The sequence below is a fragment of the Lygodium microphyllum genome, chromosome 1 (assembly GCF_053477565.2).
Source record: "Lygodium microphyllum isolate KBCC chromosome 1, Lygodium_microphyllum_v1.1.10, whole genome shotgun sequence".
Lineage (NCBI taxonomy): Eukaryota > Viridiplantae > Streptophyta > Polypodiopsida > Schizaeales > Lygodiaceae > Lygodium > Lygodium microphyllum.
The window spans coordinates 103,057,827-103,072,276 of record NC_141135.1 but is presented as its reverse complement, the minus strand read 5'-3'; the positions used below and the strand labels follow the sequence as shown (position 1 = coordinate 103,072,276).

Genomic DNA, 14,450 nt, shown 5'->3' with positions numbered 1-14,450 from the left:
AAGTAAGGATGACCCCCAAGTGCACATGTCAACATCAGAGTGAATAAGTTGCATTTTTCGAATAGCATGCATTGCACCATCGTTTTTGAAAGCAAACCTATGCATTTTTCCAAATACATCCCTCGTATGCATTCTCCACTGGAGGTAATGCAACTACCATATGACACCTTTGAAGGGTCATCAAACTCCCAAAACTAATATATCCGTAGTGGGCATACCATAGTTCTGTATTCTGTATTGTGGACGAAAGAGTAGTAACTGCTAGAGTTGTTGGCCAGGCTTGGAGCAATTGTGCGATTAATTTAATGGAAAAATGAATGAATTACTTGATGCACAATGATACTTGATCATGAATGAGAAGTAGTGTATTAACGAGTGAGTGAGAGTACAACGCTCAAGGTGATCACACTGAATAATGCCACACTTGTGTGCTAATGAGGTACAATATAATAAAATAAAATCCTAAGTGCTTAACTGTCATAGAAAACCCTAACCTTAGTGTCACTTAGTGTGTAGGACGCTAGGGGCAACAAGTGCTTTAATGATAGTTTAGATGCCTAGGGAGCTCGGATCATGGATCAAAGGGCATGTGTAGCCCACAAGATGGCCTACAAACCCCCCTCCATGAAAGAGATTGATCTAGGAAAAATAACAAAATCCTAGAACATAGTTGCACCAATACCATGTACGAAAGGTTTCATACTATACCATACTTTAGGTACTGTACCTTACGTATTAATACCATAAGGTACTAACTTAATAGATACATCTCTTACTGTTCAAACTGCACTTTGGGATGAACTAAATGCTCTTTATACTAATATGTTTCTCCCATGAGATTAGGTTATTTGAGAATCAAATAACTTCTCTCAACCTTCTCTGTCTCAAGCCCAGACTTCTCTTATTTGTATGATCATTCATATATGATGTATCCACTTCCATCTATGTAGTTGTAAGTTGTAGGTAGCATTAGTGCATGTTGCGCATGCAACATCAGATTTTGGCATGTTACCCTCAAGTATTCATCTCATATACTCTAATAGCATTGCTATTTAGACTTGAAACATCTATTCTATTATCTTCGGTCCAAAATAAGCAAGTTTTTTTTTTCATACTAATATCGTACCGTACCTTATAAAATCTTGAGGTACCATTTAGTACTATATTTTATCATACCGTACCGTATCGTACGTGACAACTATGTCCTAGAAAAAATGATATATGTGGTCATGGTTACACATTTTCATCTTGATGGATATAGCAACCTATGACAATACAATGAATGATAGATCATGTTTTAAAAGGTATCATGAGTAGAAATAGTTGAATAGCTCAAAACTCTGATGGAGGAATAGCCTTTGTAAAAAGGTTTGTCAAAATGTCTTTTGAATAACCAGCCCGATTACAATCCGCAAATCCATATCTAAGTGAAGAAACGGCCTTGAAGAAAAGGCTTAAATCATTGGTGTCCTTGAGGTAAGTGAAGACACTCTTCATTGTTTCCCAATGATGTAGAAAAGGGTTGTCAATTATGATGCTTGATTGGGCAGCTGAATATTTTGTTGGTGATCGAAATATGCCCCCCTCAATGGTGACAAATTGGGGAGCCAAAGGTGGGCAAAGAACACCAACATAAATGATAGCAAGTGGTTGCTGGAAATGATGCTGTAATGCTGCAATTTGGATAGCATTGATTCCCATAATAAGCAAATCATCAATGTATGGAATAAAAATTAGCAAATCTGAAATATGTGGCATTGAAGGAACATGTGTCATAAAAAGATCATTCGCTGAAGGAACATGATAAAGAGAAATTTCAGCATGCTTTTGATCGCAAGTATCAAGATTAAAAAGTCGTAATGTAAGAGTGCAAGTCGATACAATAGAAGAAGGTACCTGATCATCATAAACCACACCTCGAGGGCCATTAAAGAGGACACGATAGCTTGAAGTAACAATGGCTGAGATGGAAAGAAGGTTCTTCTTAATTCCTGGTACATAGAGGACATTCGGTAATGTCATGGAAGTGTCAGAAAAAGTATTAACTTGCACAGTACCAATGCCTTCAATTGCATAAGAGGCATTGTTTGCACACATGACTGTGTCCCCCTTTGGTATATGAGAAATGATGAGAATAATTCTCGACAAGAAATGATGTGCTTAGAAGCACCATTGTCGAAATACCAAGTAGAAGTGGTATCAGTGATAAGAGAATAAGCATCACTTATAGAAGGATTATATTGACATTCGATGAAGAAAGTATATTTATTATGCTTGACGAGGTTGGTGGTCTCATCGGTGACAACGAGATAGGACTCCTTTTTCTTCTCCGATGCAATGCACTTACGACATTCAGTGATGTGGTGTCTCGTCTTTCAATAACAATTGCACCTCTTTGGTTGGTTGGATGTTCCTTTGGAGGGATGGAAAGAGAATGCACCAACATGGGAAGATGTCTTGGAGGAATTATTTGGCTTGTTCAGTCACCATGGTAGCATTGCGGTTGAGATAGCTTCTTTGTTCTTCTTGCAAGAAAAGAGACACAAGTTGGTCGAAAGTATAGGTAACTTGGTTGCCCATAGTTGACAACAAGATGGTAGCAAAACCTTGATGTGACTCCAGTAGGCCATTAAGAATGATGGAAAGAAGCTGATTATTTGGAACTTCTAAATCAATATATAATAATTGTTCAATAAGATCTTTGATACCAGTGAGATAGGCATCCATATTACCTCCTCCTTCCATGCGAACGTCTTCTAGTTGCTTACGTAGGTAAGCAATGCACGCTTCATTGCGCACTTGATATAATGATGCAAGCTTTTGCCATGCATCCTTTGTTGTCTTGCATGATCGGATGTGTGGAATGATACCTCTCTTCACGGACAAAGCGATAAGGGCATGCGCTTGGGTGCCACGGCCATTTCATTGAATTTGGTCTTGAGTGGGATGCATTGTGGAAGAGGAAGATGATTCGGCATCATGAGAGCCACCTCATGATGTGGAGGTTGGAGGTGGTGTTGGTGTTGGAGAAGCCGGCCTTTACTTAGTGCCGTTCACAATATGCCATAGATTTTTTACGACAAGAACATATCACATCATGTAAGGCCACATTGGATGATTGGTGTTGTCGATCTTAGTCGGTGCCAAGCATACCCAACAAATCATTATTATTGTTGGCCACGAGTGAGAATCAACAATAAAAATAATATTTTCCAAGTGAAGAGAGAAAATAGATGCCTGAATAATAAACTGCTGATAGAAGAGATGCTGACCGCCTCAATGAAGTCGAATAATATTAAGATTATTACTTTTTTCTTGTTGTTTTCCTAATGAGGAGAGAGAAAGATATGCAAAAATAATCATTTTCAGGAATAAAATATTACGTAATCAAGGTGGCAAAAGCTCTATGCTGAAATCAGAGATTAATGGTTGAAAGTGCTCCAATAATGTGAATAGTAGCAGAATATAATGAAATTTTGCCCAATAATGTGCAGAAATAATGAAATTTGTCTTTAGTCTTGATGGAGATAGGCACGAACAGTCCCGAAAAGGATGTCTTCAATGTGTGGCAACCAAAGGAGATGATTTGAAGCAAAAGCCTCAAATTTTGGCAGCCCAATGAAGGAGCGGGTAGTTTGTATGTGGACGAAGGGAAATTGGGCAAAAGCCCCAAAAGTTACCCAAAAATTGAAGAATTGGATTACCAATTAATGCTGAATGTTGCATCTCAAGGTGAATTGAGCCTTGATATTGAAGAAATTTGATGAATTTCAGAAAGCCCCAAACTTTCAAAGAAATTGGGGTGAAATTGAGCTCGAATGTGAAAACCCCCAAATTTTGTCGGAAAATTGAAGAGCAATTCAGAGATTTTTGTGAAGTTTTTACTCAAATGGTATGTCGAATGTTGTGCTCGGTGATGAATTGAGCCTCGATGTCAATGAGGAATGCAAAATTTTTGTAAAGCCCCTAATTTTTTGGTGAAATTTGGGCAAAATTTGGCCAATTTAGTGGAAAGCCCAAATTTGTTGATTATTAAAGACAAATTTCACCAATTTGGTGATTAAAAGAACTTGGAAAAAGGTTTTTGAGCCATTCTTTAATAAAAACTTGGTGTGACCTTGTCAAAACTGATGTGGTGGCATGTTTTTGATTGTCTAAGCCTAAGGTGGTAGGATGCTGTGTTGATGTGGTCGATGTTCGTGACGTTGAACACGTCGAATGTGTGGCAGGATGGCGACTAGGAGATGTGGTGATGGTGCGACGAAGGCGGTTGCGTTTGCATTGGCAAATAGGCAGAGACCAAGCAGACTGGTGGCAGATTTCTTGCTGTTGATAGGCAACATGTAGGAAGGGCAGTGTACAAGTCACCAGAAACGTAACAAATAGGTTGGCGCACCAAATCGTTGGGAGCTCCTCTTTCGGCATCACTAGAACCCCCGTTGATGCTTGACGCAATGGGCCTTTGCTCCCTACCCCGCTAGAGTATATGTGCCTACCCCTAGGCACTCATGCCACCTCTCCCTTCTAGGACACAGAGTTTATTCTGCACTGGCTTTTAGACTTTTATGCTCAAGGCAATAAGACGCATTCGATGTGCACTAAGCCCTTTCGAGCCATAGAAGGATTGACTGTTACTACGGCCTCCCCGCGACTGCCACAATGCGCCACAGAGGTTGCTTCTACTTCTTATAGTGTTTCAGGAATGCCACCTCGACAACCCGTGGTTCTGCAGTCTGCTCTTGTGAGAGACAATGATTGTTGGATATTGTTCCCCTAGTAGTCCGCTTCTTTGTGAGACAGTTGTTGTTTGACCCCTTCTATTACTTCGGCTCTGCAATCCACTTCACTGAGATAGTGTCTGTTGCCCACCCTTGGCTCAGCCTGAGCCTCCCTTTTCCCCACTCTCGACTACTCAAGTTCAAGAGGCCACCTCTGGGAGTTCTTCGATATCTTCGATACCTTAGATATCTTCTTCACCATAACCGGTGGCACTTCCTTTATCATCAGATATTTCAGAGTCCATGATCCATGAGGTTTTAGATTCCCTCTCTCGTAGGGGAGGCTTCAGAGGGGGATGTACTCTCTTTTCCCTTAAAGGGGGCTTCTATTTCGTCGGCTTTAGAGGGGGCCCCTACACCTCCACTCTTTGGGAAGGCAGCTACTCATCATGAAGTTCGCCACCTACCCTTTACTCTTTTGGGATGTCTGTTGCATTTCTCCTATTAATACCCAAGATCTTCAGAGACCATCTAGATTGGGGCCTTGGAGGTTCAGTCGCGACTTGGTGATGAGGCCTTCAAACTCCTTCCGGCATGGAGTTATGGAGCTAGTGGCTTCTCTCTTGAGGTGGAGTCGGGTTCTACAGTTCATCTCGTCTATTGTTCCTTACTATAGGTTACCTTTCAAGTGGAAATCTTGGATCGTCAAGATCCTCTTCTTTTTCATCATATCTCTCTTCGCTCTTTTTTCTTTATCCCTTTTGGGCCTGAGAGGGGGGTATTAAGAAACCACTTCTTTAGTTCACACACGTCATTTAGGGTTTTGCACTGACAATTCCAACTAGGGATGGTGTCCACATTTTGGTCACTTTTTCAGTGGACGCCCACCAGTGGTGCACCACCCTAGATAGCTTATGTCTATAAATAAGCAGTCACTTCATTCATTCTTCACTTCTATCACCCCATCACTCTTCAGCCATTCTTCACCCCTCGTCCTCCATTATCAGACACCCTTCATTTCTCTCACCAGCCCCTTCCACTGCCCTCACACCCCTTCAGGAGAACATTGCGGTTCGTGGCTTGTGGCTGCTTTCACTCTTCCTCTTTTGCTTTAGGCGCCCTGTTTCAGGCTTCAGCTTCAGGCCTTGTGTTTGGAGCATCTTCCATCCGACGTCACCATCATCATCTACTTGGCGTCAACACCCTTCTCTGTTAGGCTTCACCTTCACCTACGTTTTTGAGGTTGGAGGCTTTCTCTTTACTTGGTGTCGTCATCTCCAGCTTGGTGTCAACATCCTAGCCTCTGGTGGCAGTCCACATCATGGAGCGTCAGTGATTTCATCACTTGTCTATCATAGGGGCTGTTGGGACCTGCGTTTTTGTAGCTTGGCTCCTCCTCCTTCACTTGGCATCACTCATCTATCACAAGGGATGTTGGGACGTGCGTTTTTGTAGCATGTCTCCTTCTCCATCACTTGGCATCATTTGTCCGTCACAGAGGTTGTTGGGACCTGCGTTTTTGCAGCCCGGCTCACCCTCCATCATCTACCGTCATCATTATTGACCTAGCGTTAGCATCTGGGCTTCTCTCCTTGCATTTAATAGCTCCGACACTCTGGGATTTGCGTTTTGCTGCCAAGGTCACTCTCGGCATCAGAGGACTACAGTTCACTCCCTCGACAATTGATCATCTTCCACATCTCCAACGGCATTAGAGGACTATGGTCTATTCCTTCAACAGTTGTCTTTCACCTTCCAGTGATTACTTTGATAGCCCACTGCCCCAAGGACTGTGTTTCGCTCCCTGTACTGTGCAGATTCCCACGTGTTGTTGCTTGATTCAAATGGGACAGTGCAGTTATCTTTTGAGGTTTGGCTCCACTGTATCAGTTTTTCTTCTCATAGCATGATTCAATGCATCGTCTCTATGTTTTTGAGTTTCTCCTCTCTTAGTGTTTACTGTACATACTCTGTGTTACTCCTTGCAAACCGTACTGTCTCTTTGCATTGTTGCTTATTTTGACATCATATTAGAGCATACTTTTTATTTTTTACATTGAGCCTTCTCGATGATATCTAGGGATGACTATGGGCCTAAGTCTTGTGAAGTAGCCATGGCTATGGGTAGAAGTCTTGTGAAGAAACCATAATGGGTGATTAAGGCATTTAATGAAGCATAGTGTTTGTGAAAGCATTATAGTGTGTGTGGCATGTGGATACTTGGTGTTCTCTTTGGTTCTTGAATAACAAGCAAGAAATGTGAGTCACTTGGATGTGAGACTTCTGTTATATGAGGTATTTTTGCTCATGGACCATTGCTACCCTCGTTGGAGTACACTTCAGGATATTGCTATCATTTGTGTTGTTGGCAAAGCACTTGAGGAATACACTTGAGGATATTGCTACCATTCATGTTGTTGAGAAAGTATATTTGCACAAAACATGGCTTTGGGATGGCCACAAGATAGAGCAATGGCTTTATGACATGAACTGTTGTTGTGCAGTTCGTTATAGTTTGCCAGAGCCTTAACTTCATGATGTTGCATGCTTCAGTCATGGACTTGTATTGAGGCCTTTTGCATGTGTTGGTTGGCCGTTTGGGTACACTTGATTTACTGATTGTAGTTGCAAACTTCGAGGGTGAGCATTTGGTTGATGTGGGAGTGGGTGAATCTCTCATAGTGGCACGTTGGTGAGGTTGGTGTTCCATCCTTACTATTTAAGGCTGTATGATGTGCAGACTAGACACTAGTTGACCTGATCCCAAGTGGAGTCTTTGCTTTGCGAGCGTCAGGGCTGATGTTTGTTGATGCATACCGGCTGGATTTACCAATGTTGCAGTTGTGGCAACTCGTTTGACTTGGGTTTCACCAGTTAGCGCAACTTTGATTAAGCTTTTAATCTCATAATTCTTTTCTTTGTGGATGATTCACGTTTTTTTGGTCTACATTAAGAGAGGGTCGGTCACGTGTATGCCTTCTTTGAGTCTTTGGTTAGGATGCTTCTGTAATCTGCTTGTTTGATCTTTGAGATCGATGTGCTTTCTCTGCTGTCTTTGTGGTTGAGAGATTCATTGTTCTAACATTTCTCATGGAGCTTTCATTGAGTTTTCATTGATGAAAGAGACAATTACAACCACTTTTCTCCTTGTAATCCTATCAATCTACCATAAGCTCAATTCAAAATGTAATTGCAGTGATGCAAACATAATCTTTATCTAAATGCTTTGCTAGAACTAGTATGTCACCTATATCGTAGGAGCTGACTACATTTTATGACTGCTTATTCACACAATTCAAACATGCACAAGTGAGGCACAGATGTCTCATATTCATTGATGATGTACGATTGCATGCTGGATGGAGAGTCAAACCATGTAACCATTGCATATTACATTTAAAGGAAAGTAAACCCATATTTGTCCAGTCCTCGCAGTCTAAATGGGTATTTATTTCCAGTCAAGGACTGCAACTGCCCTGCCAAGGGCTGCAGCATGGCCTTCTGGTTGTTTATAGCTTTTCATGCGGCACAACGATTAACCTTAACTTTTACAAGAAGTTCCATCACTAGCTATGTCATTCACATGATGAATCAGTTTACAGTGTCAAGATTTTCTCAGCTCTATGTGAAAAATCATGAGAGTGGAAATATGAAGAACATGGGTTGAGTCTTCAATAAAGCAAGCAGTTGAAGTTGTCTGGTATTCTATTGTTTGACATGAGCATCTAGTTTCATCTCTAGAGCAGCCAGCTATTTGGAACTTGTTAGTTGTAAGTTTTTTGCTGGTACATAGATTGCAAAATGTTTTGCAAGTTTTTATGTGAGAGCATTTGCCTAGCTATTTTTGAGTTAGAAGCTATAATCAGACTTTGATGCACATGTTTACATGAGTTTTATTGTGGTTGCCCAACCAGTTTATTCTCTTTATAATAGTAGCTTGGTGTTTCAATGTTGTGACTGCAGCTTTTGGACATTTACAAACTTGTTGAAGGGGAGTTCGATGTCCCAAATATACTAGTGGATCTTGTTCAAGGTTTCTCTCTCTAACATGCATGCACACATGGACATGTGTGCACACCTAGATGCATGCTCACCCCCATGCTTATGTGACATGTGTGCACTCACACACCTGCACATGCACATGCGCATGTCTGTACACGTGCATGTGCATGTGCACAAAAGTAATGCATGTCTTTGTCTTGCCTGAAGACATCTATTCATGTGTTGTACCATCTTGAGCAAAAGAACAATTCCAGAAACAAAAGTATGTGCATGTGTGTGCATGTGCAATTCCTAGATTATAGTTGCTGCTACTGTTGCTACTGCTTGTTGTTGCTGCAGATTCTGGCTAGAGGTTTTGACGATGAATGCTTTGCATCACACACGCCTTTTTATTGGACCTGTCTCTCTTCTTGCGGTCTGGTGTATTCTCTAGCACGTTGCTAGTTATATACATGTGTCTTGTTCATGCATGGATGGTTTTATGTTTGCTCTTGCTCTCTTGGAGTAGGCTGCATTCTGTGCTATTTGTACTTGGAGGTTCCTAAACACTATCACTTATAGGCACTCATATATCTTCTTGTGTTCAGGAATACCCGCAGCTACAAGGGACTTGGTATTATCATGGAGTGAGTCAGTCCTTGAACGTTGAAGTGAATCTAGCAGGAACACAAGGGTTTGCCTACTCTTATTACAGTTCTCATTCTGCACACCATATGATTCTCTATCTTTCCCAATACAAATAATAGAAAATGTTCTACAGCTATCCTCTCCAATCAATGAGAGTAATCCGCAACAATGGATAGCAGTAATAATCCTGTACTTCTTGGATCAATCTTTTTGAGAGTCTCAGTCAGACATTTTCACCGATTGTCTTCTTTATGGTTTGATGAGTCCTACTGAGAACAGGCCAACCCAGATTTCCAGTAAAAAATTATACCATCCTGTACACTAATTTTGCAAATATATATTTGCACATTGGCACTACAGCATCCATGATCTCAAGTGTCTTTGATGTGCTGTTGAGACTATAGCTTGGTTGTCAAGATCTGTAAGTTTGTCAACTGTAGTTACTTTTTACACACAACAGAATGGATAACTCTCCTGGTGCCAGTGTGTAGTACATAGTCAAGTTTATTTTATTTATTGAGGATTAACTGTCTAGGCAATATTGGTACACTTTGGCTTAACTAATCTCCTTTTCTTTCCTGTTGCTGGTTGAATTAAATTACAATATTATCATGTATGACCGGTTATCTTGCCACCATGCAAAAGCCATATGCTCAGCTAGAAATCGAGATTCATGAAAAACTTTAAAAGCGAATACATAAACCTTCAACTTAAAAGAAAAGTTTTGGAGATGTAATTAAAAAAATCAAAACTTCCCATATTTGCCATCTTTACGAAAGTTTTGAGTTGTAAGGTTCTAAACTTCCCCCAACATTTTAAGTTTTTTTCAATAAAAGTTTCAAATCATCTTTTCTAGGTTCGGTATCCCAAACCATGTCCCAGACCAAGGACATAACTCCCAAGCCTCTGTGGCACAGCGAGAAGAGAGGAAACCAAATAGCAAGGAAAATGTAAATAAATATAGAAATAAAAAAAGGAAGAAGATGAGTGAATAATCATCTGAGAAGGAGGAGAAGCCTACCAATAATAGTACCACCGCGGTCCAATTGAATGCCCATCCATTTCTTTCTCAAAGAAATTAAGAGAATGTCTCTCCCCTATTATATGTCATTAAATAAATAATAAAAAGGGCGGCAAGAGGTAATAGCTCTCTCTCTTCCTGTCTCCCAAGAGTCCAAACTCTCCCGGGTCCCCAAGATCCTACTACTTCCACAAAAGGAACTACAGAACGATTCTTTGCCAGAGCCATCTCCTCAGAAAGCAGTCATTCAACAACCCCAACTCAAGATCTCACCATCTCAGACAGCCAATACTCTTAAGTTCCATACTTAGCCTTGTAATCATGACCAAGTCATTCAAGGAGTATGTAAACATTGTAGTAAACTAATTGAAAAAGCTGGTTCATCTTTAGGAGTCATCAACATCCAGGAATTTGAATATGAACATAATCAATATACTTTTCTTCTGTAAGTAACTATTTCTTTGCTATAAATCCTGTAAATGCTACCTCCACATCTATATCAAAATCTAAGCCATTCTACAGGAATTATGGGACAAATGTATGCAATTTCTGTGTTTATCCATCCCAATTTAGTTCCCACAAAGGCAATACATTCTGGTATAAAGGATCAGGATTTGCAGTTATGCAAAGAATAGATACACTCTCTTCTAAAAATAGGATTAATAGAGGCAACTAACTCCTTGTGGGCCTGACAAGTCTTTTATGTAAATAAGTATTCAAAGCAAAAAAGGGGTCAAAAGAGATTGATGATTAACTATAAGCCGTTAAATAAGTATTTAATAGGGCATGGTTATCCCATTCCATTAAAATATATTCTTTTGAAAAGATTAAAAAATTCTAATATCTTCAGCAAGTTCGATCTCAAGTCGGGCTTTTGATAGCTTCCTATCAAAGAAGAAGATTGATACAAAACATCATTTTGTATCCCACAAGGTCATTACAAATGGACAATGCTAGCTTTTGGAATCAAGATAGCCCCTACAAAGTTCCAAGAATGGACTGATTCCATCTTCGGCAAATTTCCATTTTGCCGTACCTACATTGATTATATTCTTGTTTTTTCAAAAACTGTTCAAGAATATGTGGAGCATCTCTCTCAGTTTGCAAAAGCAGTAGAAGAGATAGGCATAGTACTATCATCAACAAAATCTTTGATGTTTCATACATCAGTGGAATTTCTTGGTATAGAAATTATCCAAGGACATATAAAACTTCAAGAGCATATGTTGACTAAAATCCTAGAAATACCTGACACTTTCACCTTAGTCAAACAGCTTCAATAGTTTTTAGGTAACTTAAATTGGGTAAATTCTTCTACTCCAAACATAGTCTATTATTCCAAAGATCTTTACCCTCTCCTTCATAAGAAAATATTTCAGTGGTAATCCTTATACACTTTAGTCATTCAGAACATTTTAAAAAAAATTATCTAGCATCTTTCACCCCTTCGTCTGCCTACTGGTCTCCCCTTAATCCTCTACACAGATGCTATTGATACTGGTTGGGGCACTTGTCTATGTGAAGAAGAATCAAATGAATTACATCCTTGTAGATATGCATCAAGGATCTTTTCTAGCACACAAAGGAATTACCCATCCTACCAATGAGAGATTCTAGCAATGATTAAGGCTATTAAAGCTTTTCGATTCTTCATCGAATTTGTCCCTTTCACTATTCGCACTGACTTAAAGCATGTACTTGGATACCTTACCAAAAAGGCACCCAATGAAATTGGGAATAAAAGATTGCTTAGATGGTCTCTCTTTTTTTATGCACTTGAAATACGATTGCAGATCTTCTTTCTCGAAAGTAATCATGACCATTCAAAAAGCAAAAGATGACATTGTACAATATTCTAGTGTATAATATTCCTTGGAAAAAGCCCATAATGTAAAAGGTATTCCTACTCAAATGTACTAAAGCATCTCAATCCAACTCATCTTGCATGATGAGATGCCTCCTTATCCTCTTATGCAGGAAAACCATTCCAAGGGCCTATATAAGTCTACTCAATCTCATTGTAAAGAAAGAAGAAGTTCAACTACATATCCATCTCGCCTTGAGTTTTCTGCTAGCATCAAGTATTCTCAATTGAGCTTGTGTCTTCCATATCATTCATCTATCTTTCATATCTCTCATCTTCCGCTTGCGCTCACTCTGAGAATAGTGGTATTAGAGCAGATCAGTTTTTTCACTTGATTTGAGAGAAGAAAGGTAGTAAGTGATGCTGTGAGAAATTGCTCGTATAAGGCATTTGAGGCTTGTGTGTGCCGTGTTCGTCGTTGAAGAGCATTAAATTCTCTGTTAGTCCAGTAAAATTCCTATGCCTTCTTCAAAACAAGGTGGAAATGTTCTTTCATACGCATTCAAACATCTTTCAGAGCGCTACAAGTCATTAGAAATTCGAACTATTATTGTTGACAAATCTTAGCCAAGCTCAAAATGGATTTTGCCAGAAATTGGTGCTTCTCATATTTATGGTGAAAATGGTATTTTTAAATTCAAAGCTTCTACTATGTACATTGAGAATCAGGGTATTCTTACTGTAGGGGACTCTCTCTCCCAAGACCGACATGTTAATTTACTTTTTCTTGTTTATCCAAAAATTCAAAAACACCAAAGTAAGGACTATCCGTACATCCATTTAGGATATATAGCAATAGGCATAATATCTATGTTTAAGCGTGGCCCAAATGCTTCTTGTATGGCGGCAATACTTGACACCTGTCATCTTAACATTCACGATATGATAGTAGGCACTGCTATTTCACCTCTTTCAAATGGCTCCATCTTTTTTGAACTTCGTCCCAACTATGTAATTGCTATAGATGACCCTTATTTACCTGAACTCCTAATGTTGCATATTAGAACTCTAGGATTAGAGATGAAAGCTTCATCTGCTCATTTGGCTATTCAGTATCGTATGGTTTTTAGATGCATGTCTCTTGCAATACCCAGGGTTGTAGAAGGAGTTAACTCCTCCCAAGATAAAGGACAAACAATTATCATGAAGTCAAATGAAACCACTCAGAGATTCTTGCTAGACTGTGTGAACTGATCTGAACTAGAGTTGCCTCACGAGTGGCAACTGGACATTTCATCCATTGAGAAGAAGGAAGATCTTGAGTTGGGGTTGTTGAATGACTACTTTTTGAGGAGCTGGCTCTCGCAGAGAATCATTATGTAGTTGCTTTTGTGGAAGTAGTAGGGTCTTTCCTTTTATATTGTGAACTTTTATCACCTTTGGGGGTAGTAGTTCCTTCTTCTAAATGGATGAAATGTCCAATTGCCACTCATGAGGCAACTCTAGTTCCGACTAGTTCACACAGTCTAGCAAGAATCTCTGAGAGGTTTCAAATGACTTCATGATAATTGTTTCTTCTTTATCCTGGGAGGAGTTAAGTCCTTCTACAACCCTGGGTATTGCAAGAGACATGCATCTAAAAACCATACGATACTGAATAGCCAAATGAGCGGATGAAGCTTTCATCTCTAATCCTAGAGTTCTAATATGCAACATTAGGAGTTCAGGTAAATAAGGGTCATCTATAGCAATTACATAGTTGGGACGAAGTTCAAAAAAGATGGAGCCATTTGAAAGAGGTGAAATAGCAGTGCCTACTATCATATCGTGAATGTTAAGATGACGGGTGTCAAGTATTGCCGCCATACAAGAAGCATTTGGGCCACGCTTAAACATAGATATTATGCCTATTGCTATATATCCTAAATGGATGTACGGATAGTCCTTACTTTGGTGTTTTTGAATTTTTGGATAAACAAGAAAAAGTAAATTAACATGTCGGTCTTGGGAGAGAGAGTCCCCTACAGTAAGAATACCCTGATTCTCAATGTACATAGTAGAAGCTTTGAATTTAAAAATACCATTTTCACCATAAATATGAGAAGCACCAATTTCTGGCAAAATCCATTTTGAGCTTGGCTAAGATTTGTCAACAATAATAGTTCGAATTTCTAATGACTTGTAGCGCTCTGAAAGATGTTTGAATGCGTACGAAAGAACATTTCCACCTTGTTTTGAAGAAGGCATAGGAATTTTACTGGACTAACAGAGAATTTAA

At 39.6% G+C, this 14,450-nt stretch overlaps 1 protein-coding gene across 2 annotated transcripts in view; it reads left to right on the top strand.

The window, feature by feature from the left end:
• Window positions 1–9,874, top strand: part of ACDO1 (Protein kinase superfamily protein) — a 49,198-nt gene extending 39,324 nt beyond the window's left edge. The window contains exons 12-13 of one of the 2 annotated variants that reach the window (XM_087679930.1): window positions 8,682–8,751; window positions 9,308–9,874. In XM_087679930.1, coding sequence (XP_087536056.1) covers window positions 8,682–8,751; window positions 9,308–9,369 — 132 coding nt within the window. In that variant the 3' untranslated portion in view covers window positions 9,370–9,874. The remainder of the gene's footprint in view (window positions 1–8,681; window positions 8,752–9,307) is intronic. The other variant, XM_087679921.1, reaches the window with a different exon arrangement.
• The last annotated feature ends 4,576 nt before the right edge of the window (window positions 9,875–14,450 follow it).